Source organism: Protobothrops mucrosquamatus, unplaced genomic scaffold, assembly GCF_001527695.2.
Source record: "Protobothrops mucrosquamatus isolate PMUCROS unplaced genomic scaffold, P.Mucros_1.0 scaffold1248, whole genome shotgun sequence".
NCBI classification, from domain to species: domain Eukaryota; kingdom Metazoa; phylum Chordata; class Lepidosauria; order Squamata; family Viperidae; genus Protobothrops; species Protobothrops mucrosquamatus.
In genome coordinates, this window is record NW_015387455.1 from 54,137 (window position 1) to 79,603 (window position 25,467).

The 25,467-nt window shown below is 37.8% G+C and overlaps 1 protein-coding gene across 1 annotated transcript; it reads right to left on the reverse strand.

The window, feature by feature from the left end:
- Nucleotides 1–1,200: 1,200 nt before the first annotated feature.
- On the reverse strand, nt 1,201–25,139 carry SPDEF (SAM pointed domain containing ETS transcription factor). The gene is made up of 6 exons (XM_015821087.1): nt 24,781–25,139; nt 6,805–7,290; nt 4,624–4,821; nt 4,129–4,176; nt 2,419–2,559; nt 1,201–1,614 (listed from the first exon to the last, which is right to left on the reverse strand). The coding sequence occupies exons 2-6, from the start codon at nt 7,262–7,264 to the stop codon at nt 1,436–1,438; spliced, it is 1,026 nt and encodes a 341-aa protein (XP_015676573.1). The 5' UTR covers nt 7,265–7,290; nt 24,781–25,139; the 3' UTR covers nt 1,201–1,435.
- Nucleotides 25,140–25,467: the final 328 nt, after the last annotated feature.

A 25,467-nucleotide genomic window follows, 5' to 3' on the forward strand; every position in this document is an offset into this window, starting at 1 on the left:
AATCTCCAGGTGCAGCCCATACACCAGAACAACCTGTATCGTTGCCAGGACCATGTTCAGGCAGCCTTGGGGGGTGGAGACTGTGTGTTTTCTTCACTGTTTCCCAGATGCTCAGCTAGTTGGCCTCCTCAGGCAGGCAGGTGCCAAATTGTTCTTGTTTTGGGTCAGCCTGAGCTCCAGCAGGAGGCTGCTTTGCACAGTCCTATTGTTTTTCCCCTCAAGAAAGGTTTGTTCACACACTGAGAATGGGTGACTCTGTCCTTCTGTTAACAATACCCGAAACAGTAACTACTTTCATTCACTGCATATATGGAAAACTAATCAAGTTCATTAATATTAAACCTGGACAGACTTTCTGGTCTGCTCCTTTGAATTAAACTACAATTTTGCATTCCTCTGACACATAAACATAAAACCAATATACCGGGCCAGCCTGATTCTAAACTATTGATGCACCATTATTCTGAATTCCAAATCATGATTCTTAGTTAGGGTTGCCAGGTCTGCTTCCAAAAAATAGTGGACAAGCAGGGGGGAGGGAAGGGTTAAGTAGTAAAAAAGTAGACTGTACAGCTTTAGATTACGTACCATTTCATCATAAAGCTTTTGAATAAAAAAAATGTCCACTATTTTGTGAAAAAAAATAGTGAACATAATGTGAAAAAAGTGGACTGTCCGCTCAAATAGTGGACACCTGGCAACCCTATTCTTAGTTTTTCTCCAACATCAAACTTGAAATATCAAAGCCTGGCTGTTGTGCTAAGAACAGGAGGAAAAAAGCAGACTAGAAAGTCATTTAAAGTATAGCCCCCAAGCTTGTTTGCTATCAGAGAAATGGGCTGTTGAGCTTTCTGCTTGTTACCCAGAAAGAAAAGAAAGGTTAGAGAGCATAGGAATTTTAAGCTAGGTCAGAAGATTGCTACGCAATATTATAATTGCCCACTGTTAATTTACAAAGTTGCAAACAATGTTACGTTGCTCCTTTGATCTCAAATAGTCTTCCAACTATTAGAATGGAAAAGTCTCTATAGCATCAGTATTCTCTTTCCTTTTTCCATCAAATTCCTACTTTCTTTGGATTCCCATACCATGTAGTTGGAAATATTTAGATTATTTTTTTCTTTTAAAGTAAAAAAAAAACCCTACAAAACCACAAAGCCTAGAATGAGATCTGAATGGCCCTGTTCACTTCCTTTTTGCCATTTTACTTAAACAGTAAATGTTTATTTGTTTCCTGTTTCCCAGACACAATTTATTTGTTTCCTGTTTCCCAGACACAGGAATCTCTACAGTTCACCAGCCAAATCCAACTGTCTTTGTCAATAGTTGCTTTTAGCTCCATCAACATTGCAGAGGATAAAGGATGCTGTTCCCAGAAGTCCTCCAGCCCAGAAAGGAATCAGTTACTCTGAATTTGTTCTCTTTGCTCTGCTTTTCAGACAGGGTGTACAAATTGGTAGACCAGCCTTTGTGAGATATCTGGTTTCCTGATGATCCCTTTCTTATAATACTGCCGAATTGAGCGGCTCAGCTTGTCGTAGTTCATGGCAGGCCGGTTCTTCCGGATTCCCCATAGCCGAGCCACCTGGGCAGAATCTTCAATCTTAAATATACCTAGGCAGTAAATATGAGAAAGAAGAAATCTATTTATGTGGGCCACATCCTACCTGCCATCTTCGCGCTGTTATGATACTTTGAATCAGCAGAATTATTAACAGAAAAGATAGCTTGTTTAATAAAAAAGAGGAAGAAATGTTTGCAAGGAACCACAAAAAAGCAAATAAAAATAAATTTGGAGAAGCAAAATCAAAAGCACTATAATGTTTTTTTTTTATTATTGGATTTATAGTTTTGCTTACTATTCATTCCAATGCTCAAATCAGCCAGCACACTAGAAAATGCAGTGTATAAAACCTAGCAAAGTTCATATAATTCAAATCAAAACCCAAATTAAAACTGAACAGTAAATAAAACACGTATGAATCCTGACAAGCATCAGACCTATCCCATTGCTCTTATACATATGGACAGTAGCAGTGGTCCTTCACAATTGAGAGTAGTCTGAATAAAATGCTTATTTGGGAGCTCTGATGTAGATTTCTGCCCACTCTATTTCCCTCCCCCTAATTTCCTCTTAAGTTTGCACTTGGAGTGCTATGTCTTTCTCTCCCTAATTTTCCAGTTTGGAAGCATGGAGGTGGCTGAAAGAGTAAAATGGATGTTCTGATACCGAAGCCACCAATCTCACACCTGAAATTCTTCCCACCCCAACTTTTTTTTTTTTTTGCCCCTGGGGAATGTATAGAGTTTCTGTATTTCAGAAGACCTTTATAAAAGGACTTTCCAAGCTATGGAATCTTGGACTGTCCAAATAAAGAATTTGTCTCCCATTTTCAGTATGAAATTAATATCACTGACCTTTTTCCTTATTGAGCCAACGAATGAAGCGACCATAGTTATGAGGCTTCAGCAGAAGCTCTTTCAAAAACTGCCATAGGTGAATGGGCTGGCCTGAGCAGGATGAATCTACCTCGCTGTCTGTCCAGTTCTCATCATTCCCTATAGTAAGGAAACATCCATCTAAATTAATGTTTAGAAAGCAATGTACTTTTTATTAGAAAAAGCAAGTTATTTTAGACAGGAACAATGGCAGTGTCACCTAGCTTAAAGTAGACTCGAATAGTGTAATGCGTTTTGCATAGAGCTGTTGTTGAAAAATCCTGGAATCCTCAGTTGCTCGTATGAAAAGGGCAGCTAAGAGAAATCAGTTATCAGGAACCTGTTTAACCTTCAGATTAGAATACATTTTCTGTATATAAGCATTTGCAACATCAGCATTAATGTCCTGCTTATTTCTAAGCCAACCAACAACTGTAATATTCTAGTTGGTCTAGGATCAAACCACCTAAAAGTCTTCCTCCTCTCCATATGATCATCACACTGTGCTGGAAATATTCCTCTTTATGTCCCAACCAAAAATGTCAGATTTTTCTATGTCCAAGATTTAAAAGAGAAACTCTTATATCTGGACTACAGTAAAACCTCATGTGGTAGGTCCACCATCATGCTTTCTTTTCTTTCTTTCTTTTTGACAGTTTTCCACCAGTAAATTTCCCTTTTTCAGCAAGCATTTAGCCTTTCATATTTCTAACTTTATTTTTGTAAGATTTGTTTTTTAAGATATTGTTCTTGAATTATTTTTCACCACTCTGTTATTTTGTTCTTTGATTCTTTAAGTGCCAAAGGAATGTTAGCTCTGATTGAGAAGAAAATTACATTTTCCCATTCATTCATGCTAGCTCTCTCTCTCTCTCTCTCATCTCTCTCTCTGCTCATATACAGAAACTATTCTGTTATCTGAAGGTGTTATTCCACTTTGGATAATGGTGTCTACTTTCATACAGTGTATTCTTTATTATAATGCTTACTGTAAGAATTGGTTAGAATGCAGTATTGCAGGCTAACTCTGCCCACAGTTCAATCCTGACTGGTTCAAGGTTGACTCAACCTGCCATCCTTCCGAGGTTGGTAAAATGAAGATCCAGATTGTTGGGGACAATATATTGACATTTTAAACCGCTGAGAGTGTGTTGTAAAGCACTACAGAATGGTATATAAGTCTAAGTGCTATTGCTTTTGCTATACTGTAATATAATATATATATATATATATATATAATAATGTAAAAGCCATATACCAAAGGTACATAATTTAGTCAATGACTGGTCTTAAAAAGGACTGTATATTTTCATCTTTTGATCTAACAGTATCCAGACAATAAGCAGAACTAGAAGGCAGCTGCTTCTACTGCAGGAATTGAAATCATATAGAATAGAATTCTTTATTGGCCAAGTGTGATTGGACACACAAGGAATTTGACTCTGGTGCAAAAGGTCTCAGTGTACATATAAGCAACAAGTGATAAATCATGATCATAATCGTAATATTATGACATGTGCTTGTAATAAAGCAACATTTGGATTCTTGAATACCTTTTTTCTGCATCCCTATAGCTTCTTAGCTTTTTAACATTTTAGCATCCCTCTCTGAAGTATTTTTATTATTAGAATAATTAATAATATAAAATAAAATCTATTTTATTTTTATTGTTAGCAACAGTTAGCTCACCACAGTAATGCAGCTCCCCAGGAGCAGTTTTTTCTTTCATCCAGGCAGCTGGAAAGCAAACATAACATAAAGTTAATCTAATGGATTCTGACAGGCTGAATTTCCTCACTTCTTCCCATTCTTGAGGTCTCTTCAACAGTGCTTAAAGAAAGCCAATAGCTCATATAACTGGAAGGGATGCAAAGGACAAAACCCTGCTCTGTAGCACACTCACTATTCTACCTCAAAGTGATCAGCACCAAACTGTTCCAGTCCAAAGTTCTACTAAAGCATGAGGCTGAATGCTGGGACAATATCCCCCCCAAAAAGCAAGAAGCCAAAAGCACAAGTAAAATCATTAGCACGGATTATTTCGAGAGCCTTGTTTTCCAGCAGTAGTTTGGAAGTACCACAGTATAGGAGAAAAGTCCCGCTATTGCTCCAACTAGCAAAATACCTTTTTGAAGAATGAGTTTTCAGTTTCATCATTTGTTTCTCGATTCTCTTACTAAGTACCTGACTTCCAAATGTCCAGATGAGCATGTAAAACATCACCACATGATGGAGAACGTTGACGGAATGCTTCTTCAGTCATGTCACATAGCTCCTTCCCAGACAAGTCTTGGAATGATTTTCCAATCTGGGGCAATCGATATTGGTGTTCTGTCCATAAGATCCACTTCTGAACATTTCCTGGACTCCAGTCTGCAGGGTCTACAAAAATACACAGCACACACACACATATATATACTAGAGCGTGTGTACATTGTTTCAGTCATAATTCATCTTCAGAGCAAATATTCTAAGAAAATATTCCAGGTGACTAGCATTGTGAGGAGGAACACCTCCATTTTTTGATATTTTCATAGTTCTGATACATCAGCCAACATACAGTTATCATATCAATGTTTTCTGCTAAAGTTTTAAAGCAGTATTTATCTCTGAAATATTAGGCAGTAATAAAGCTATCATTGAAACTGCTGAACAACAGCAACAGTCAATAACATCCGAACCATCTCCTAGAGAATAGTGCACGTTGGATACAGCTGTAGGTCTGATGTCAATATCCTCCATGGACATTGACAGACCGTGACTGATAAAGGCTGATGATAGCTGCCATATTAGTCTTTATTATTTTTTTCTTGTTTTCAGGAATGTTCTAATAATTGAAGAGGTAAAACAAGCAGGTTGGCTTTTGTGTAGACAGTTTGCATTTTATATTTGTGTTGGCAGCGTTTAGATCCTGCCGGCAGTGTACTGAGAACATTTGCCTGGCAAGAAATCCTATGCAGTTAGAAGAACTAGAAGAGAGGGCTGATATGTTACGCTACCCATCTTTATTGCAACTTAAGTTCATGATCTGTAATTTCCTCTACATCGACTGAATTAAAAAGAGCACAGTTCTCCTTTAGTATGTAAAATTTGGAAAACTCAACTAAAATGAAAACCTTCCTGTCACTACCTCAGATGACCAACTCTTAAGAGTTCCTCAAGTTTGGATACAGTACAATTCAACTGACCAATCTGTATGACAAGGACCTGTTCTCCTCTAGCTATTTCTGGCCTTCAAGTTCTATTATTCACATACATCATGATTTAGCGTCAAGACACTGGATCCAACACTATCTAGACAGTTCCAAAGCTGGTTTATTGCAGAGTTCCATGATTTGACTCAGTTCATCCTAATGTCAACTGCCTTTCCTTTAGCACCAACATGGCTAATGATCAATTATAATGGGATCATGCCTGAAAAACAATCTCAGCTGGGGAAGGTTGGTGTAAAATTTCTAAGACTTATCCAAATAAAGAATGCAAACCCCATGTTGTATTTTAATATTTTTCCACTTCCTTGTCCTAACAACCAGCCAGGTTTTGCCCTTTCTAACCACAGCTCTGCCATTTCTTCTGCAACAGTGTTGAGTAGTCCATGAGAAGTCTGTGATTTTTGTTAGATGCATGCAAATGCATATATGTGAATGAAGCATTTGGTATCTGGAGCTAATGAATAAAGTGAACAAAGCAGAAAAATGAAAAGCCCAGTGACAGCGTCTTTCTGTAACGCAACAGCCAGTACGGTATGTGCATCCTAGGAGAAAGCCGTTCTCCCTCCATTTTCCCCCTTGTTCCTTTGCTCCAACTATGTCAAATCTTTTTATTTCCACTGCCATGAAAGAATACTTGAGCTTTGATAACCAGCCTACAAATTTAGAGAACTGCTATATTGTACATCATTGTATAACAAGTAAATAAATCAGGTTGAAAGTTTATTTGATCTTCACACCCATCAACTCCTGTTTTACAGAGCTTATAATCCTAATGTCAGGATAAAAGGCATAGTAATAAAGAATCTTCTAATACCCTAATGACTGATGAATTTATTACCTTATGTTAACTTGTCCATTCCATTAGATGCATTTTGTGATTCATGGAATCTTATACAATAACAAAATGGTTAGTCTTTAAGGTGCCACAAAACATTTCATTGTTTTTTGTTGCAAAGCAAACAAACAACATGGTAGTCTGAAAGGAGATTGAAACCTACCAACGATAGGCAAAGAATATTGCCAATTATTGGCAAATGACCACAACAGTCTCACTAGTTTTGCAATGCATGATTATGCCTCTACATACACATTTTTTTCTATTTTGTGGGCTAAGCTGTGCCAAATATAAGAACAATAGGCCTGTGGTACTCACCTGCGGCAATGTTGAGCAGTTTACAAGCTGTTTCAATGTCCTTGAGCACTTCACCCACTACCATTGTTTGCACCTGTTCCAGAGAGTGCTCCTCAAGGTGAAGACTGGCCTGATAATCCATCTCAGAGGTGAGGCTCAATCCTTGACTGTCAATGATGGGACACTGCTCAGGTTCCTTATGCACTTCCGTCCTGCTTCCTTGGTTGTTGTGTTGTTGAGTTTCACCCAAACTCTTTGGGACCCAATTGCTGTCATCTGGGTAGAGCATATTAAAGTACTGCAGGCAATAGGTGGGAAGGAGTTGCTCAGGTGTAGCAGGGGGGCTTGGGCTGTCAAGGGGCCGCCAGCTGTCAGGATCCCGAGCAAGAGGGAGCTTCTCCAGGCCAGAAAAGAGTACAGGATCCTGAAGGGTGACCCGACTGTGAGGCAGAGCAACCAGACCTTGGCCAGCACTGCCCATCACTCTGTGCAAGTTTTCCTCCAGATCTACCATCAAAGAAGAGAGAGAGAGAGAAAGAAGGGGGGTGGAAACATATGCCTCAGTCAGAAGGGATGGTTTGATAATAATTTCTGCATTTCTGCCCAGTGATCAGGCACAATGGAGGAAAGCTAAGCCTGTTAAAGGAAAAGAAACCACCAAAGAGTCATTCTATGGCCAAAGAGACCCCTTGATGAAAACAGGTTAAATAGCTCTTCAAGGGCCCAGGCAACTCTTCCCTTCTGGGTCATTGGGCAATAAGAGGGCAAGGGAAGGAATCACGATAGGAAGGGGAAAAGCAAATGCAGGAAAGAACATTACTGGGGTTAAATTTATGGAGAATGAAGTAAGTCTCTCTCTAGTTTCCAAAGGGCAAAGGCTAAGAAAGGAAGAAGACCACAATATGAGGAACTCATCTAACAGTCCTTGTGGGGAATAGAAAATGAAAGGTGAGTAGAAATGAAATTGTAACACCATGTAAATATTCAGAGATGGGGGTCTTCATGAATATACTGTATGTGCATGAAGGAGAGCAATGCAAAAAATAAGCACTGTCTGCACATCGTTATTCATGAATCACCTTCACCTGCATTATTCACAGACTTATCCCTTGTAAAATGACAGCTTCAAAGAAAGACCAGATTATTTTTAAAGAACAATATTTTATATCTGCAGATACGATGATAGCCCATTCCAAAAGTTAATTTACTGTTATCTTTTCCCCAAAAATATGATTGTATAAAATATCATTGGTCCCTGGATTTATTTCTTTAAATCATACATAACCCAACACTTTACAAGGCAGCACAGACAATGTGAGAGAAAATGCCACTGCACTGTCATTCTGAGACCCCTCAGAACGACAGGTTTGGAAGGGGCTTTGGAGGTCGTCTAGTCTAACCCCCTACTCCAGCAGGAGATCCTGTATCTTTTCAGACAAATGGCTTGTCCAATCTCTTAAAAACCTCCAGTGATGAAGGCATGGTGTTCCACTAAATACTTCACCTTGTCCTTGTCCACTAAATGCTTCACCTTGTCCAAAGCAACAGAAAAAGGTTTCTCCTTTACTCAGATGAAAAGCAATTCCCACCCATGTGAAAGCAGTATTTGCAGAAGTTAAATTGACCAGCATCTAAAACTATGGCTAAAATGTTGAGGATGGCACACAAATTTAACAAATCAAAGCAACTATTGATCTCTCAGATGTTATACAGAATTTCTCACTTCTTCTTTTGACTAGGTGATTTTCCTCCCAATTTGATGGGTAAAACTGGAGATAAAATATCAATGGGTATCATTTACAAAATATTAAGTTATATTAGCTATGGATTTGTCCCACCATAAACAACACCCCCACTCTTGTTTTTGGTGACATATTCATGGACATTACCTTTAACTGAGCCCAAATTACAGAATATTTGCATTTACCACACTAAATGAGTCAGAATAATTCTAATTTAGTATGTGTATTATGCATCAGAGACAGGCAGAGTTTTGCACAATTAGTTGGATGCACATTGGACATTAAGATTATCTTTAATATTCAACAACCCACCCACCCCTGCCCAAACTAACACATATAGCTTGGTTTTATCTCTAAATGAAATTAACTAAGATTAGAATACCAATATTCTGATGAAATAGCAGGTTGGGCATCACCACCATGAGTCCACTATCCTGGAAATATTTTCATAAGCATTTTTGGGTAGGCAATGAACTGTCTTTCAATACTCTAGGTACACAACTGAGTCAATGCAAAGGCAAAGAGATGCGGTGCATCCAATATGGTCTTTGATCTAAGTCTGTTACATTCTGAAATCATATTCTGGTGGAACATTTCAACCTTATTTTAATCTTTCATCCTTTCCTTTTGTCCTTTGGTGATGGAAAGTGACCTGGGCTCAGCAGAGAGGTGGATGAATTGGCTGGATTTCCATGACAACTTTGCAACTGTCATGAACCAAACAGAAAGCCTGAGGGCTTAAAGTGTGTGAGGTGAGAATGACAGGAGAGAGACGATAGTCCCTCTGAAATGAGAGTGCAGTTAAAAGGCTGCTGTTGGGGACATCATGCTGGAATATAGAAGCTCGAGTAGGTGGCTCACAAATGCCTTCTTTCCATAGGTATTCTAGCGCTACACAGAAGCTCAAATCAAACAAATACCGTAATTCACTCCCCTTCCCACCACTCACCCACTCAATATTTTGGAACACCACATATTCCAGAAATACCTTGCTGATCTCAAAACTAAACTGGGTTAACACTTGGGTAGGAGACCATGAAGAAAATGCAGAATTATAATCTAGTCTGGGAAGTCAAGGACAAATTCCTTCCACACTTTTGCTTAAAAAACTTTGTGGGTGAATTCTTGTAATCATCAAGAACTGAGCTCGAACTGGAATATAATTTAGTGTTGTGTAGTTATTCTAGTACATTAACAAAGGGTGAACATAGCAATAAGCAAAGCAAAAGTAATCTGCACAGTGGTGTGGGGAAGTCAAAAAAGCCAAGAAGTTAGTTGTGGCACTATTATTGAAACCTTGCCTTTTTGGTGCATGTGCGAAGCCTGAACAGGGTAAGGCTTTGATTCAGTGGCCATAGCCACTTTCTTGACCTTTTGGACCCCTTCCATATCTGCCACTGAAAGTACATGTACATTTCAAATGTCATGCTTCTGGTCTCCAGTAGTCCAGGCCCTTGGCAACAATCCAATACAAATAGATCAATATGCATAAGAAAGCTTGTCTCATTCTCTCTACACGAATGCAAGTACATAACATTTAGCTGTGAGTAAGCCAGTTAATTCATTAAGAAATATAATAATAATAATAATAATAATAATAATAATAATAATAATAATAATAATAATAATAATAATAATAATAATAATAATAATAATAATAATAATAATAATAATAAAAAAAAAAAAGTTGGAAGGGATCTTGGAGGTCATCTAGTCCAACCCCCTGCTCAGGCAGGAAATCTATACCATTTCGGACAAATGGCTGTCCAGTTTCTTCTTGAAAACTTCCAGTGTTGGAGCATTCACTGCTTCTGGAGGCAGGCTGTTCCACTGGTTAATTGTTCTAACTGTCAGGAGGTTTATCCTTAGTTCTAGGTTGCTTCTCTCTTTGGTTAGCTTCCACCCATTGCTTCTTGTCCTGCCTCCAGGTGCTTTGGAAAATAGCTTGGCTCCCTCTTCTTTGTGGCAGCCCCTGAGATATTGGAACATTGCTATCATGTCCCCCCTTGTCCTTCTCTTCATTAAACTAGACATACCCAATTCCAGCAACTGTTCCTTATATGTTTTAGCCTCCAGTCCCCTAATCATCTTTGTTGCTCTTCTCTGTACTCTTTCTAGAGTCTCAACATCTTTTTTACATTGTGGTGACCAAAACTGGATGCAGTATTCCAAGTGTGGCCTTACCAAGGCATTGTAAAGTGGTATTAATATTTCACGTGATCTTGATTCTATTCCTCTGTTAATGCAGCCTAGCACTGTGTTGACTTTTTTGGCAGCTGCAGCACACTGCTGGCTCATATTTAAATGATTGTCCACTAGGACTCCGAGATCCCTCTCACAGTTACTACTATTGAGAAAGGTACCCCCTACTATACCTGTACATTTGGTTTTTCTTGCCTAAATATAGAACCTTACTTTTTTCATCATTGAATTTCATTTTGTTAGATAGCGCCCAGTGTTCAAGTCTGTCCAGATCCTCCTGTATCTTAAGCCTGTCTTCTGGAGTGTTGGCTATTCCTGCCAGCTTGGTGTCGTCTGCAAATTTGATGAGTTCCCCATCTATCCCCTCGTCCAGATTGTTGATGAAGATGTTGAAGAGCACTGGGCCCAGAACAGAGCCAGATCTCTAAACAGATCTGTATAGGATTACCTTGACATTATACCAGTTAAAGTTAGCACATATCAGACATCTGAGGGCCAAGACTTAGCAGGCTGGGTATATCCATTATCCAGAGAAGAAGCAGCTGCTCTTCTCTTCATTCAATGAATGAATGAGTCACACGATAGTTGCTTTGTATGGAAATAGATTCTGTTGAATATAGAAATTTAATACTGGGGGGGGATGAGAAGCCCCCTCTTCCTCAAAACCTACTGAAGATGCCTCATGATCAGACAGAAAAGAATGGGTAATACTGAGGAGTTGAACCTTTTTCTGTTCAGAAATAATTTCCTTATCAAAAAAATCAGCTCGGTTAAAATTCTAAAAGCAGATAAGTATGTTCAAGGATAGGGAATCATCTTTGTATAGTGTTTTGTAAATGCCTAACATAACAATGCAGGATTTTCCCCCCTTTCAAGTACCATGCAAAATAATTTTCAAAATAATTGCAGGCAAACTGTAATCTCCTTCCTGGAAATATCCCAACAAGGAGGGTTCACAAAGTAGATAGCAAGAGTTCACAAAACTTCCCCTACCTCATTTCAGTAATGAAATTATAGTAAATGGTCCTGTGTTAGAGAATGTGCAGTGATCCCCCCCCCATATCACATAATTTACAGCATCTCCCTTTAAGGATCTGGCCACCTTCTAGATTTATAAGAATTATAACTTTCTGAAGCACAGCAGTGATCTTTAGTGATTGCAAAATAATGCATATTTTGTATAGTTGTATAGTTTTATTGACGATGTGTCCTGCAAACTGGTTTAGTTCGAACTGCTCTCTCTCCCCCCCCCCCCAAAAAAAAAATTTTTTTGCTGCTGATTCCCATAGGTTTCTATCCAGGAGCTGGAATTCATATCTGCTCCCCAGAAGGAATGATATACAGTAAATAAGAAATAATTAAATATCACTGTTTGTCTCTGGCCAAAGTTTTATTATTCTGATGAGTCAATCAAGCACAACAGCTAAAAGCCATGTTACAGTCTGAATTGTTCTTAAACCAAACTGGGCATACCCATTCCCACTCCTCCTGTTCATGATTTAGCCCAGTGCATTATGGAGTTAGAAAGTGGAATACTGAAGACATGAAAATATTTGCTTGAGGGAATTCTAACATGATGAAGATATTAAAATTATAGAGGGGTTCTGTAATTCAGTCAATATTTGGAACAAAGTGTAATCTTATTTTCTACCGTTGCATATTATCTGTCTATGATAACTAACCCTTGAAATCAATATCCATAGCCTAGCTAAAATGTAATTATTTTTAATGAAATGGATTATCTGGTTAAGCTTTGAAATCAGAATTATGTTGATGAACCTAAAATGTAATAGTAGACTACAATGAAGAAGCTACTGTTTTAAAAATTATCACAACTGTAGATCTTTAGACGTCTGAATCTTCTTGAGAACATTGTACTGAATAAGAACAGCCTAACCTCTGCAAAGCACATTCTCCATTCCTTCTCTGCACAAAAAGTGCAAGTTAGTTACAACATGGACAAAGATTTTTAATTACCAGGTATTCCCAACACATCACCTGAAAATCAAGAACAGATGCTCAAAGAGGTGTACAGTTCAGTGGCATACACTGAGTATACTGACTTTTGGAGAATTTTCAGTGAAAATACAGCTGCTAATATTGGTTGCAGGATTTTAAACAGAGATCCTTCCAGTCGCCTGCTACAAGGTGTTTAGCGCAGGAGTACAAAACTTTGGAGGGGGGAGGAGTGTATCAAGGTCTATGCTCAATCTTTAGGGCCTGCTGAAGATTGTACTTCCACAGAAAGGCAGAGTCAAGATGAAACGATGAAGGTAGCCATGACTTTGATTTAATATATTTTAAATTTGTTGGGCAGCTTGTATACAATGTATATTCTCTCTCAAAGATCTAAGTTCCTTAGATTCCCAAGTTTGTATCTGGCCTTTACTTATGATTTCTAATCCATTAGAAGTAGTACTTTTCTATTACATGCAAAAGAGTTCTCTCCCCATAATTCTGTGGTATGTTGCTGTAGGTTTACCATTATGTTACTGGGTATACAGACCATGGATTGTGGATGGAGTATGAATCAGAGAAATATCTTCTGCTCCTGCCCAGAAATATCTCTGACTTCATATCTGTCTGGTCAATTCGATCTAGCAGATTTACTGCACTCCTAATTCTATCAATTCTATCAATTAACCATGTCATCTGTCTGGATTCCAGAAGTGCACCTTCCCTGTAGCAGCACCTGCCCTCCCTGGAATTTTAAAGCTTCCACCCTACTGGTATTTTTACGCTCTAAAGGTCCAGCTGTTCGCCCAGGCCTTTGGCAAGGATGATTGATACCCCTTTTTATCTTTGTGTTTTTCTGCAGATTTATTTTCTTTGCCACCATTTTTCTTCAATTTTATGCCGGCTTTGTGTGTGTCCTTTATTGTTTTTATTCTTAAATGTCTTGATAATTATAACCCACCCAAAGTGGCTAGGAGTTGAGTGGCATCTAAATTTAATACGTGATGATGAGTGGTTGTCAATATCTTAGAACAGCGGTTCTCAACCTATGGGTCGCGACCCCATTTGGGGTTGATAGACCATTTCACGGGGGTCGCCAAGCAAGGCTGTCCGCCATTTTTTTGTCCGCCATTTTTTCCCCCTTTTCCGGCGGGTGCCTTACCTCCCTTGGGCTGGGCCAGCTGGTGGTCGGCCTGCTCCGTCTCTGCCGCTTGCCAGCTATGCCTTGGCCGGCACAGGGGGCGGAACCACGCATGTGCGGCGCTCCCGGGCAGGGAAAGTCCTCAACTTACGACCGGTTGGGTAGTCCTTGACTTACGACCGGTTTAGTCCTCGACGTACGACCGGTTTAGTCCTCGACTTACGACCGGTTGGGGGGTCGCAGCATTAAAAAGGTTGAGAACCACTGTCTTAGAATATGGGACTCAATTCAACAAAGAAAACTCAGTTATCAGAAACATCCCATAAATCCTTTCTCTTTCCTCCATAACTGTTTAATAGTGTAGTAAGGGATAGGTAACTTCATAAGTAAGGCAACTGGAGTAGCCTACACCACACTTGCATTCTAGTTCTCAAAAGTGTGCTGAAGAAAGTGTGCCGCTAGAGAAATAGTTCTGCTCCATCTGATCGAAAGCCTTTGTGCTCCTCATGAATAGAACGCTCTAAACCTCAGGTCTGTATCAGCATGCATTGTTTGAAAGGCTGTTGTGCAGGTGGCATTTTGAGTTTTCCTGAACCGGATGCGGATGGCCTGAGCATGGTAAGTGACAGAAAGGGGCCAACTGGCAGCTGCATCCCTGTGGATGTCAAGTCCTCAAAAACGTTACACATTGTATCTTCTTTGTTACCTCTCTTGCTTATGGTCAAAGCAGGAGCATGATGTAATCCCACTTCCAAGTAAACCCCCACTGTCATAATCTGGCAAATATCTTTCTTAGGATTCAGGACTTGCAAGCTGTTACCAAATTCCCTTTTGTTCTGGAAGCCACGTGGGGGCTGATTTGTGCAAGATTTATTGAAGCCTTAATTTAATCCAGAGATTTGGAATTGGGCAATATCTCTCTGGGAAACATAGAGACACAAACCCCTTCCCACTGGGTAGCCCTAGCATTTAAGGTTATACAAAAAAAAAAAGCAGATTTTTCACAGCTGTCATTGCCACTGCATAGTCTTTAGTCTACAAAAAGCTAAAGTTTATAACATGTCTTGCTAGAAAGTATGTAGTTTTAGCAGTACCAAACCGACATTTTTGAATAAAATGGTCATCAAATCCAAATCCATATTGCAAAATACAACTAGGTGGTGTCTCAGCTGGTATCTATTTACCTCCAACATTCCCATAATCAATCAATAGATCAGTGCATCCTTCCTTATAACATTGATATTGCATCAATAACGCAGAATACACCAAGTGACACTTAATTTCAGTGACTATGCGTTGCAATGGCCTCTATTGAAATTCATTTCGTTTATTTTTCATTTTTTATCCTGCCTTTATTAATTCATCTTGTGCTATTTGTATTGCAGTTTAATATGTCTAATTGATTTGAGGAAGATTGCCTCAGAGGTTGCTGAAGTACAGTTTGCAGCATTTTTCAACTTTGGCCATGTTGGCTAGGCAAGTACTGGAAGTTGTATTTCAACCATCTAGACTTAAGGCAAACTACATTTAGCAATGTTGCTGCTATAAATCCGGAGCAAGAGAATGATTTGTTTAGTGCTTAGTGTTATATAAAGTTAAATCTCAGTCCATTGTATTATAGTGTATTTTACTTGAATTTATTTTGTCTTATTTTTATTTAATTTGTATAATGCCGGATGCCAGCAATTTTCAGAGGCATTTCAGTTAATGTATTTGCATCAAACATGAAATATAATGGTATGAGTTAACAGAATTGTTGCAGAACAACAAGCAGCAAATTCAACAAAGAGTATATTCTTCTTGCAAACCAAATTCTTGAGAAAAATCTATTTGCTGCCCTGTTTAGTGGTCCTCCAGTTTTTTTGCAGACATTATAGCCAAAGCACAAAAGTCCAACCCAGGCAGGCAGGCAGGCAGGCAGGTAGGCAGGCAGGCCCACTATAATCCAGTTCCCAAGTCAGATATTGCTTCCTAGATGGCAAAACTGTCAAGTGGAAGAGGGAGGAAAGATGCTTTGGGTGACTAAAGGATTGAACAAACTTCTCTGGCACTACATGTCAGGGAACATAAGCATCTGTCATTCGGGGATGGTTGCACAGATGCTCCATTTATATTTCTGCAAATGTAATGATCTGGCTAAGGGGTACTCAAACAGCAAAGCTCAGAACAGGAAGTTGGATCAACCAATCAACACGCAGGACATGCACCTCTGTGCAGCTGGGAACTGCATCCATTTGCAACCTATGCATTTCTCATCTGCAGCCATCTGCAATCTATGTTTACCCATCAACCCCTTCGCAGCATAGCTATCCAGTGATGCCTATGTGCAATTGCAGGAAACTCTAAATTGAGCTTAAGGGGATAAGATTAAAGCTTTGAGGGCTAGAGTCTTGGCATCACAAATCCCATGTTTTGGGGGTGAGTGGGAAAGAGGCTACATCTGATTCTGAAAAACCAAGTGCTTGGGGCCTGGGAAAAAAAACCAAGCCAGTAAGAACGATATCTCTAGGTTATGGGAGTGAAAAACCTAAATAAGCTCAGAATAAAATATACTGTACTCTAAGGGTGGAGACCTTTGTTTGGTTTTCTCTGGGTTTGGCATATATTCTTTGCTGACTGTATTTATGGGATAGGTGGAGATCTGGTTACCAGCTCCAAACAAGGTGGTTTACTGAAACAGCAAACTAAAGTAAGAGTCTAAAGTAATAAATTCCCTTTCAAGGCCAACTCAGCAGCTGTTTTAAAGATATCAGACACCCAGAAAACACACTGGCAGCAGAACTCAGAGGCTATATGTATAGATCATGAATCACCCAAATCAACGAGACATATAATTCACACATTCTTCCTTTCAACGATTTCCCTTCTTTGTTTCCGTAACAGTGTTTCTCAACCTTGACAATTTTAAGGCATGTGGACTTCAACTCCCAGAATTCCACAGCCAGCATTGCTGGCTGTGGAATTCTGGGAGTTGAAGTCCACATGCCTTAAAATTGTCAAGGTTGAGAAACACTGGAACTGTTCTCCATTTTGAAACATTATTTTCTCTCAAAACCTCATTAAAAATGAATAACACGATCACATTAATTATATTCTCCCTGAATGCCCAAACAATTCAAAATAACACAACAATGTTTATTGAAATAAAATAAAAACCAAATGAACATGAATTACAATTTATCGATTACCAGAAACAGAACAAATGGGAACAATATGTCTTTGAAGTCCATCCAGAAAAAAACTGGTTTTCACACATTATCAAAGGCTTGCCCCAAGGGGGAAATCTAGTTTTCAGGATGAGGCTGTTGTATGATGGAAAAACAGAGTTCTCTCTCTCTCTCTGACCATTTTCCTCATAACACTGAGGCAAAATTTACATCACGAGAAATATAGCTTGCTTAACTCTAGTTTAAGCAGCCACAGTGTATTAAACCACACTAACTCACAAACCATAATTTGCAAAATATAATGAACCAAATTCATTATGATTTTAAATGATAAATCATAAGCAAGCCATGTTTTGGTTCAGCATGACATGTAAATTGAACCATATTCTTTTTTCCTCTGTGACCTTTTTATTAGGGCTGTGTGGATTGGTTCTAATCTGATTTGAAACACTAGTCCAATTTGGGTTAGTTCAATGTGATTTTTAAAAGGGCAGCTGCACATGGGCAAAGGCTTCTGAACTATTGAACCAATTTGGAAGTATTTAATTCAGTCTAATAATTCAAATTTAACTTCCTGGTTTAATTCAGTGTTTGATTGTGATCAAGTTGCTATTGAATCTCCATATCACCTCTCTTTTTTGATCTGCTTGGGACCATAGTAGCACATATATAATTGCTAGTACTTTAGTTATATCAGGGACATCATATGTGCTGACTTTGAATTTTATCAATGCATGCTACAGATGAGATCTCATTGCTAACCTTTCAGATGCAATCCAATTCCTTGGGGTTTAACCAAACAGTGATTAATCATGAAATCATTTCTCCTTATACTTCCTCATTGTCAGTCCCACCATCCTGGAGAGAGCTTGAGACTAACGTCAAATCATCTTATATGTAAATTAATAATTTTGAGATTTGATCCAGTCTTGTGTAACAAGGAAATGTTGTGGCAATGACGTTGGAACACCATCATGTTGCATCAAAATGATGGATAGAATTTGGAAACAGACACAAAAATCAGTATCCTGAACATCTCAGGTATTACTTTGTAAAAAAGCAACATCAGAATGGAGAATTTATTAAACTTCCAAAAGCAGATTTTGTTTAAATATTGTAATCAATCAAATAATTCAAATCTACCTAGAATCTTACATAAATGCTTTTCATGTAGCATAATAACATTATCTGTGTTCTAACAGTTGTTAATATTAGACCTGATGCAATAGTTATTATTTACTTATTTACTGCATTTAAATTTCAAATTTTTTGTAAGAGCCCCCACACAAAAAAGAGTATTTTTTCCAAAGACTGTCATGCATAGGAGTTTCTCTTAATACAGTATTATTCCTATTATACTGTAACAGAGGAAGGAGAAAGTGAGCTCTGAAAAATACCCAGAGAGTGGAGTACGACCATGGTATTAAACGCCTGATATTCATAATTCCTATGCTTTTCAATCACCAATTAAGGAAAGCTGAGCTGGGGACAAGGGACAGCCACAAAACATGCCTTTTACAATGCAGTCCTTTGTTGTGATCTTCCTTCCCTGAGGACGCCTGATAGGGATCTGCTTCCAATGTCTTTTCAGACAAAATATTTTATTCTCACTGGTGTTCTAAATCTATTATAGGCAAGCCTACATTATGCTGTGTTTTAATGTGGCTGATAGAAATGGCTTGCTTGATCCTAATTTCCAGGTTTTATTTCTACATTATAATTCTTCTAATAGTTTTATACAAAACTATATTCCTGTAGATTCAGCAATACAGACAAATAAAGTAATATACATGAATTCATGTTTTCTATGCTGTGATATGCTCCAAAGTGTTGCTGCTTACATTTATTTATGTCCTGACCTTCCAAAGAAGAAGAAAAAATCTAAAAATCTAAGTCCACCACATGTAAACCACAAAAACACTATTAGATTGCAATAAAACCCCTCTATGAGCTCTGTGGCCCTAAACAAACTTCTCTGAATGTGCTTCTTTTGCTGGCTGCCCAAAGTCCTATAGGTAACTTTCAGTAAACATTTTTTCAAACTGTGTTGCGGGCTTATCATGCATGTAAAACAACCCACTCACTTTAGGTACAGTTATGATCTTTCATTTGGGTTATAACTTTAGATGAGGTACAGAAGAACAGTTATCTCTGAGTCAAACCTAATTTATTTATGATTCTTATTTAAAATAGCATTAAAAAGGGATATAATTAGAGTATCATATTTAAACTAGATGAAATGCAAACTGTTGACTCACCAATCTGTAATTTTATTTACATAGAGCCATATTGTACTTACATAAAGGTCAAAGAGAAAAAATTTTCAGAAGGAAGGAAGGAAGGAAGGAAGGAAGGAAGGAAGGAAGGAAGGAAGGAAAGAAGGAAGGAAGGAAGGAAGGAAGGAAGGTTTCTGAGCAGAATTATGTTTTAAAATCCTGTGCAATCAATCATATGCAAAATCTGAGGACAAGGAATCTTCAATCTGGAAATGTTTCCTCCAAGCAAAATTATAAATTATCTCTTATCAACTCAGCTTTTCCCTTTCTGCTATGAAGATTTTTTTTGCTTAATATTTTCCTCAGCTGAGGTCTATAAAGTTTTTTAAAAGAACGATTAAAAACTAACACAAGCCAATGTAAAGTAAGAAAGAAAAAAGAAAAAGAAAGAAATCAAAGAGAAAACAAAAATGCAAGAAAAGGGGAAAAGCTAAAAGAAAAATAGAAAAGAAAAATATATAGAGAGAAGTAGCTTCTGATATTCTTCACAGAAATTATAAGTAGAGTTATATTTTAACCTGTCTCTCTAAAGTTATAAATTTAGGTAATGTGTGACCCTCTAAAATTATTGGACTCCAGTAAATCCCAGCCAATATCATTAAAGGTCTGGAGTGATGGAATTATAGTCTAATGATTAAGGGGGGTCCCAAACTCTGGCCTAACATCTGATATTTACAATAATGACCTACACAACCTGAATAATAATAAGACTAGAAGAAAGTAGTAATATGATTATTTAAAACATTGTTAGAATTTGCTGATAACATTGTCTCTTTGCTCTTTAGTTACCCACAAAATTTACTGTATAGTAGTGTTCCCAACCTAAGCAACTTTAAGATGAGTGGACTACAACTCCCAGAATTCCTCTGCCAGTGATGCTGGCTTGGGAATTCTGGGAGTTGAAGTCCACTCCTCTTAAAGATGCTGAGGTTGAGAAACACTGCTGTACTGTGTTACAAATACACAAACTAAACAAAAATGAGGCAAGGAAGCAGTGCAAAATAGCAAAACCCACTAGTAAGCAGATAAAGCTCTACTTCAGGTTATCATATTAATGTACCAAACATGTACATCTGCTTCCTCACTCCCAGAATAATGTAAGCTAAAAATGAAATGCTTTTGGTTCCTTCATCTGAAGTCAATACCTCAGGAATGCCACTACAGGGTTTCTCTACACATTTAACAGTTAATTAGTTCTGATTGTATGATTCTTCCCTCTGTTTGCACAATCCACTTATCCATGACTAATTTTTAAGTTTTAACTTTATTTTCTGGCTAGCTTTTAGTCCAGTGTGTTATGAGAACAGAACCCAATATCTTTAACAATCTATAGGAAAAAATAACCCTCAACTGTACCCCCTTTGGGACATCTTGCCAAATAGTTTTCCAACACAGAACATGCTTTTAAAGTATCACCTTGGCAATATGATCTGCTTGTTCCACTTCACTACTCTGGCCTAAAATCCCATTCAGTTGATCCACAGTGAACTGAAAATGTATCAAATATCTGGCATGGACAGATTCCAAGAGAAACTCTCTTTTCATACCTGTGTATTATTCAGCTCCGATAAATCTTTTTATGTATAGTCAATATAAAAACCATATTTTTAAAAGTTTTTTAGATCCCACAAAAAAGCACCAAATTCTGGTTATTTGACCCAGAACAGTGTTTTATGCTGTGGAGCTATTCAGATTTTAAGTCCAGTCATCATACAGAATTGTCATCTTCTGTCCTTAGCTTAGACAATTTGTATTTTTTTTTACTGTTTTCCACAAATCCCAGATTGCTTTTATTTAAAACAGAATCCAAACAATGGGATTATTAAGTAAACTTTGCTAATTTCCATTAGCAAATAGTTTGGTTTAGGATGAACTGAATAGCACAGCTCCATAAGTAAGCATATCCAGATTGACAGCACTGCTGGAAGCCCAGGAGAAGGAAGCATGAGGAGCCTGTGACTTAACACCTGGCAGGTCTTCTGGCCTTTTTAAATCTTAAATGAAAACTGGGCACAAAAACCAATGCAGCATAAACACAGAATATTTGGCATGGCAATATAGAGATATTTCTCTATTACTATGGCTTTAAAGTGCTTTTCCTACATCTTTCACTGGTGCAGCTTCCCTTTCCTCTTTATCCATCCTATTCCTCTTCTCACACTTTATAAAATTTCTTCAGAGTTACTTAGAGCTTTACACTTTATCTAGATCTGGAATGGAAAAATATTTTTCAGTCTGGTCTATTGTCCATATAGCAAAAAAAATTCATTTAACATTTTTACCCATCCACCCCAACTCTAGGTATTATATTCTTTCTGTAGAACATATCCAAAGATCCTAATATGTCACATTGGACTTAATAATAATGTGTGCCCGCCTTGATTTAGCTGGCAAAGTGGGAATATTTTGAGTTCCAAAGATGGCATTGTATGCTTGTAGGATGGTATTGCACCTTGGTTAAAAATGGAACATTATTTCAGTTGCCAAACATTCCAAATATCAGATTTGTGTATGAGGATTGAGATATACAGAAAGAGTTTTGCATATATACTTGTATTGCTCTGTAGTAGAGGTTCAGCACCTACTATAGCCAATGTACATATTTCCATCACAGATTAAACATTACATTACATTGTGATTTGACTTCATTGTCATTGTGAATTCACATATCTTGAAGAGCCCAACCAACATATGAACCTCTCTAAGATCAGAATATTCATTTTGTTGACATAATGTGGGATGCAAGTTCTCCTTCACAGGGTATCCAAGGCAAAAAGACATGTTAAGTCTTTGAGAACTGTCCCTGGTTCTGATCCACATCTATTCAAAGCAAACTTGGTCAACTACATTTATAATTAGAGATCCAGAAATATAATTGTTCACAACTGTGTTAATTTACATTATGCTTAAGAAAATGCTGATAAGAAAGGTAAGATGTGAACTTTTGAAATGGAACTAAGCTAAGATATTTTTTTAAATATTCACATCTGATTGCTTCTCTTCTCTTCAGAAGCGAGGTAACTTTACTTCAGACTCATCATTAACCCCCCACACTGGAAAGTCATAATTCAAGACATTAATAGATTTAATATTGATGGCACTATAGCCTCTTCATCATTATTTCATTTGTAAATTGTTTGCAATTCCCCACAAAATATTTAAGAAACAACTTAACAACTTAAGAACCTGTAGCATCTCCCCAACGCAGGAAGTCCAGCTATCTCAGAGAGGTGGCAGTATTGTCCCCACTTGTAGGAGGAAAACTGAGGAAAGGATTTTTGTACGAGGATAGGATTGATTCCAAATTCTTAGATACTCACAAGCCCCAAGTATTAAATAATTTCGTTTTTAAAAAAAAACCCAGTTAAAATATCTGCAATCCAATGGGTGAAAAATCATCTCATCGTGTTTCTAATTTCTTCTGCCTGAAAAAATTACATTGTAACTATAGAATATTAATAATACCAAACCACTCAATCTCATATTGATTCTATACTATATTGTTCACAATGCAGCTTATTATTATTAAATACATTATGCCCAGAATTACATGAAAAAACAAATGGTATCTTAAAACAATGTATTATTCTATATACATTAAAGGAAGATTCATCCTACAGTATTTACAAGAATAACCATGAATAGGATGACACACTGAATCATTCACTGATTCATTTTTATACTCCTCTTGTCCCAGCTGTTATTTATTGGTATTGCTTATTATAGTCATTGCTAAGATACAAGGATTTGGGCAAAATGCTTGACTGATATTCTCACAACTACCTAGAATGAGTCCATATGCCCATTTTACTGGTGGAGTATTGATACTTGCTCAACATTATCCAATATGCTCACTTTGAAAACTGATTCAAGCTTTGATCTTCAAAATTTTCACATAATCAAAGAACAAAATATTTTGCTAGCATAGTATTTTTAATGGAAATGATTACATTGTATATCCAATATAAAGTCTAAGAAGTAGACCTAACAAGTAACCAAAATGTTGTTGAGAAAAAAGCAAACATACTTTTCTTAATTATGTCATTAGAGGTGTATGCCAGGGGATCATTCCTGGGATCATTCCTTTGCATATTCTCACCTTTATGTCTCCCCAGGATTTCATTCTCAATTCTCAGTTGATTGCCCAATCTCCCACCAAAGAAGTTCTCTATGTTCATTTTTCAGAAATTATCACCATGTGCTTGAAGAAATGTTCATGTTGCCTTAGATCTTCAGTCCTATCTCTATATCAGAGAAGGTGGCAACCAACATCCAGAAATTCACCTGGATTGTTGCTGAGATGCATGGATGATGGCATCCCTTATTTTGAGTTGGCTTTGATGTTCATATGCCTTTGCATACACAAGTCTCTATGTCCCAAGGTCAGACTGCCCTCTCTCCACTGTACTCTATTGATTACCTCTGAGACAAAAACAGTATGGGGAGTGGTTGAAGTGTCAACTGAACATAAACCTGTGCATGCCCCAGATGGGCAGCAGAGCTTGATGTTCTCCTCAAAATGCTGAGAAGCCCCTATTTAAAAACCCCTTTCTCTCTCCTGGGAAGCCTCTTGCCCCACAAGGATCCTGGACCCATGAGAAATGGTTGTGAAGGATTTGGCAGGTGAGCTGTCATTTGTGTTTCACTAACCAAGCATAACCACAGAGAGAGAAAAAATCAAACATGATGCCAACTTGCTTGTGGTTTGAGGGTGGGAAATGAGAGGTTACTCACGTGAGGAGTGGGGAGAAAAATATATTGCAAAATGCAATTTTAGTGGATATCTTCCACCTCCTAGCAATCACTATTTATGTGCTTAGTTATTACAAATAGATGTCCATTAAGGGGGAAGTAGTTTTTTATGTGCTAATATAGCATATCTATTCCTCTCAAGCCACATGGCACCACAACTGACTCCCATCATAGTAGGATGACATCCTGAGATCAGTATAGTTAGTACAATCTAGAGGGAGATATTGTACCCCAGCCTTTGAATTTGAATCACAGCTATCATTCTCTAATAGTCTAACATGGAAAGAAGTAACAAAACTATTCCTGGCTAAGGAGAAACAATGGACAAAGGATGAGCCTGTTTCAATATAACTTCTGTAATATATAAAGCAGCTACCTCAAACTGCATATTATTGGATCTGCATATTAATGCAACACACATGATCCCACAATGTAATGGCACGTCAGTACTAAATTAGCACTAGCTGAATAGGCGCTACTGAACTACAGATTTGTGCCTAGCTATACCACGTCAGCAAAGCAGTAAGACTGGTTATCCATTCAACTTTAAAAGGTTGTTGAATATTCCAGGGTTACTTCAATGAATTGTTCTATAATTGCAAAGCTAGCTGGTGCTCAGTGTCGGTGAAGATTTTGAACTCATAAGAACTGGCCAACAAGTCTTAAAATATTTACCATTCTCCATTAAGACTTTGCAGGGAGAAGACACTGGAATTTGCTTCTGCTTCTTAAATCTATCAGTTAGAAACATCCACACTTACCCTTTAGATGTCCAGAGAAGTACCAATTACCAGCAGCAGCATCAATCCAATAGTGAGGCAAATGCTCCAGCCAATCTTAAGTGCCTTCACTGAGCATGAAGTGGTCAAAGAAGAGAGAATGGAACAGCCAAGGGAGTTGATTAAGGTGCTTTAAAGAGCTAAGACTATGCTTTATCCCTGCATCTGAACCCAAGTATTGTATGCAAGAAGTAAAATGCTCAAAGATGTATCAAACCTGCAAAGGAAAGATACCCTCATAAGTACTTGCCACACACTAAGGAAAATGCAGGCAGGCAGAGAAACTGCAATGGAGAATGAACATAAGAAGAAATGCATTCATCTAATCAGCATCTTTAAAAAAAAGTTATGCACCAAGGCTAGAGCTGTAGCTGAATACAAGGAATAGAGTGTTCAGGAAAAGTCTTCTTTCCCCATTATATCTAATTCCTTCCTTATTTATTTACCTAAACAAACAAGCTTGTGCGTACCTAGTAAGAAGTGTTTAAATATCCCAGCCTACAGTTAACCCTTTAATATGTGATAGTTCTACATATGAGCCAAATAATTTTTCATGCCCTGACAACTGACCCCCTTCTCTCCAGTTCCCCCTACCCTTTTCTTTATCTCTTGCATGCTTAAATGTACAGCTAGAGTAATGCCACTTTGTGTTCAAGACTGCCACAAAGG

What these genes read in the sequence shown, in the direction of transcription:
- SPDEF (XM_015821087.1), bottom strand. Translation starts at nt 7,264, where the DNA reads ATGGGCAGTGCTGGCCAAGGTCTGGTTGCTCTGCCTCACAGTCGGGTC. An exon ending in ACTGCTCAACATTGCCGCAG is followed by an intron (nt 4,822 to 6,804) that starts GTGAGTACCACA and finishes GTATTTTTGTAG; the next exon opens with ACCCTGCAGACTGGAGTCCA. An exon ending in TGGGGAGCTGCATTACTGTG is followed by an intron (nt 2,560 to 4,128) that starts GTGAGCTAACTG and finishes TCCTTACTATAG; the next exon opens with GGAATGATGAGAACTGGACA.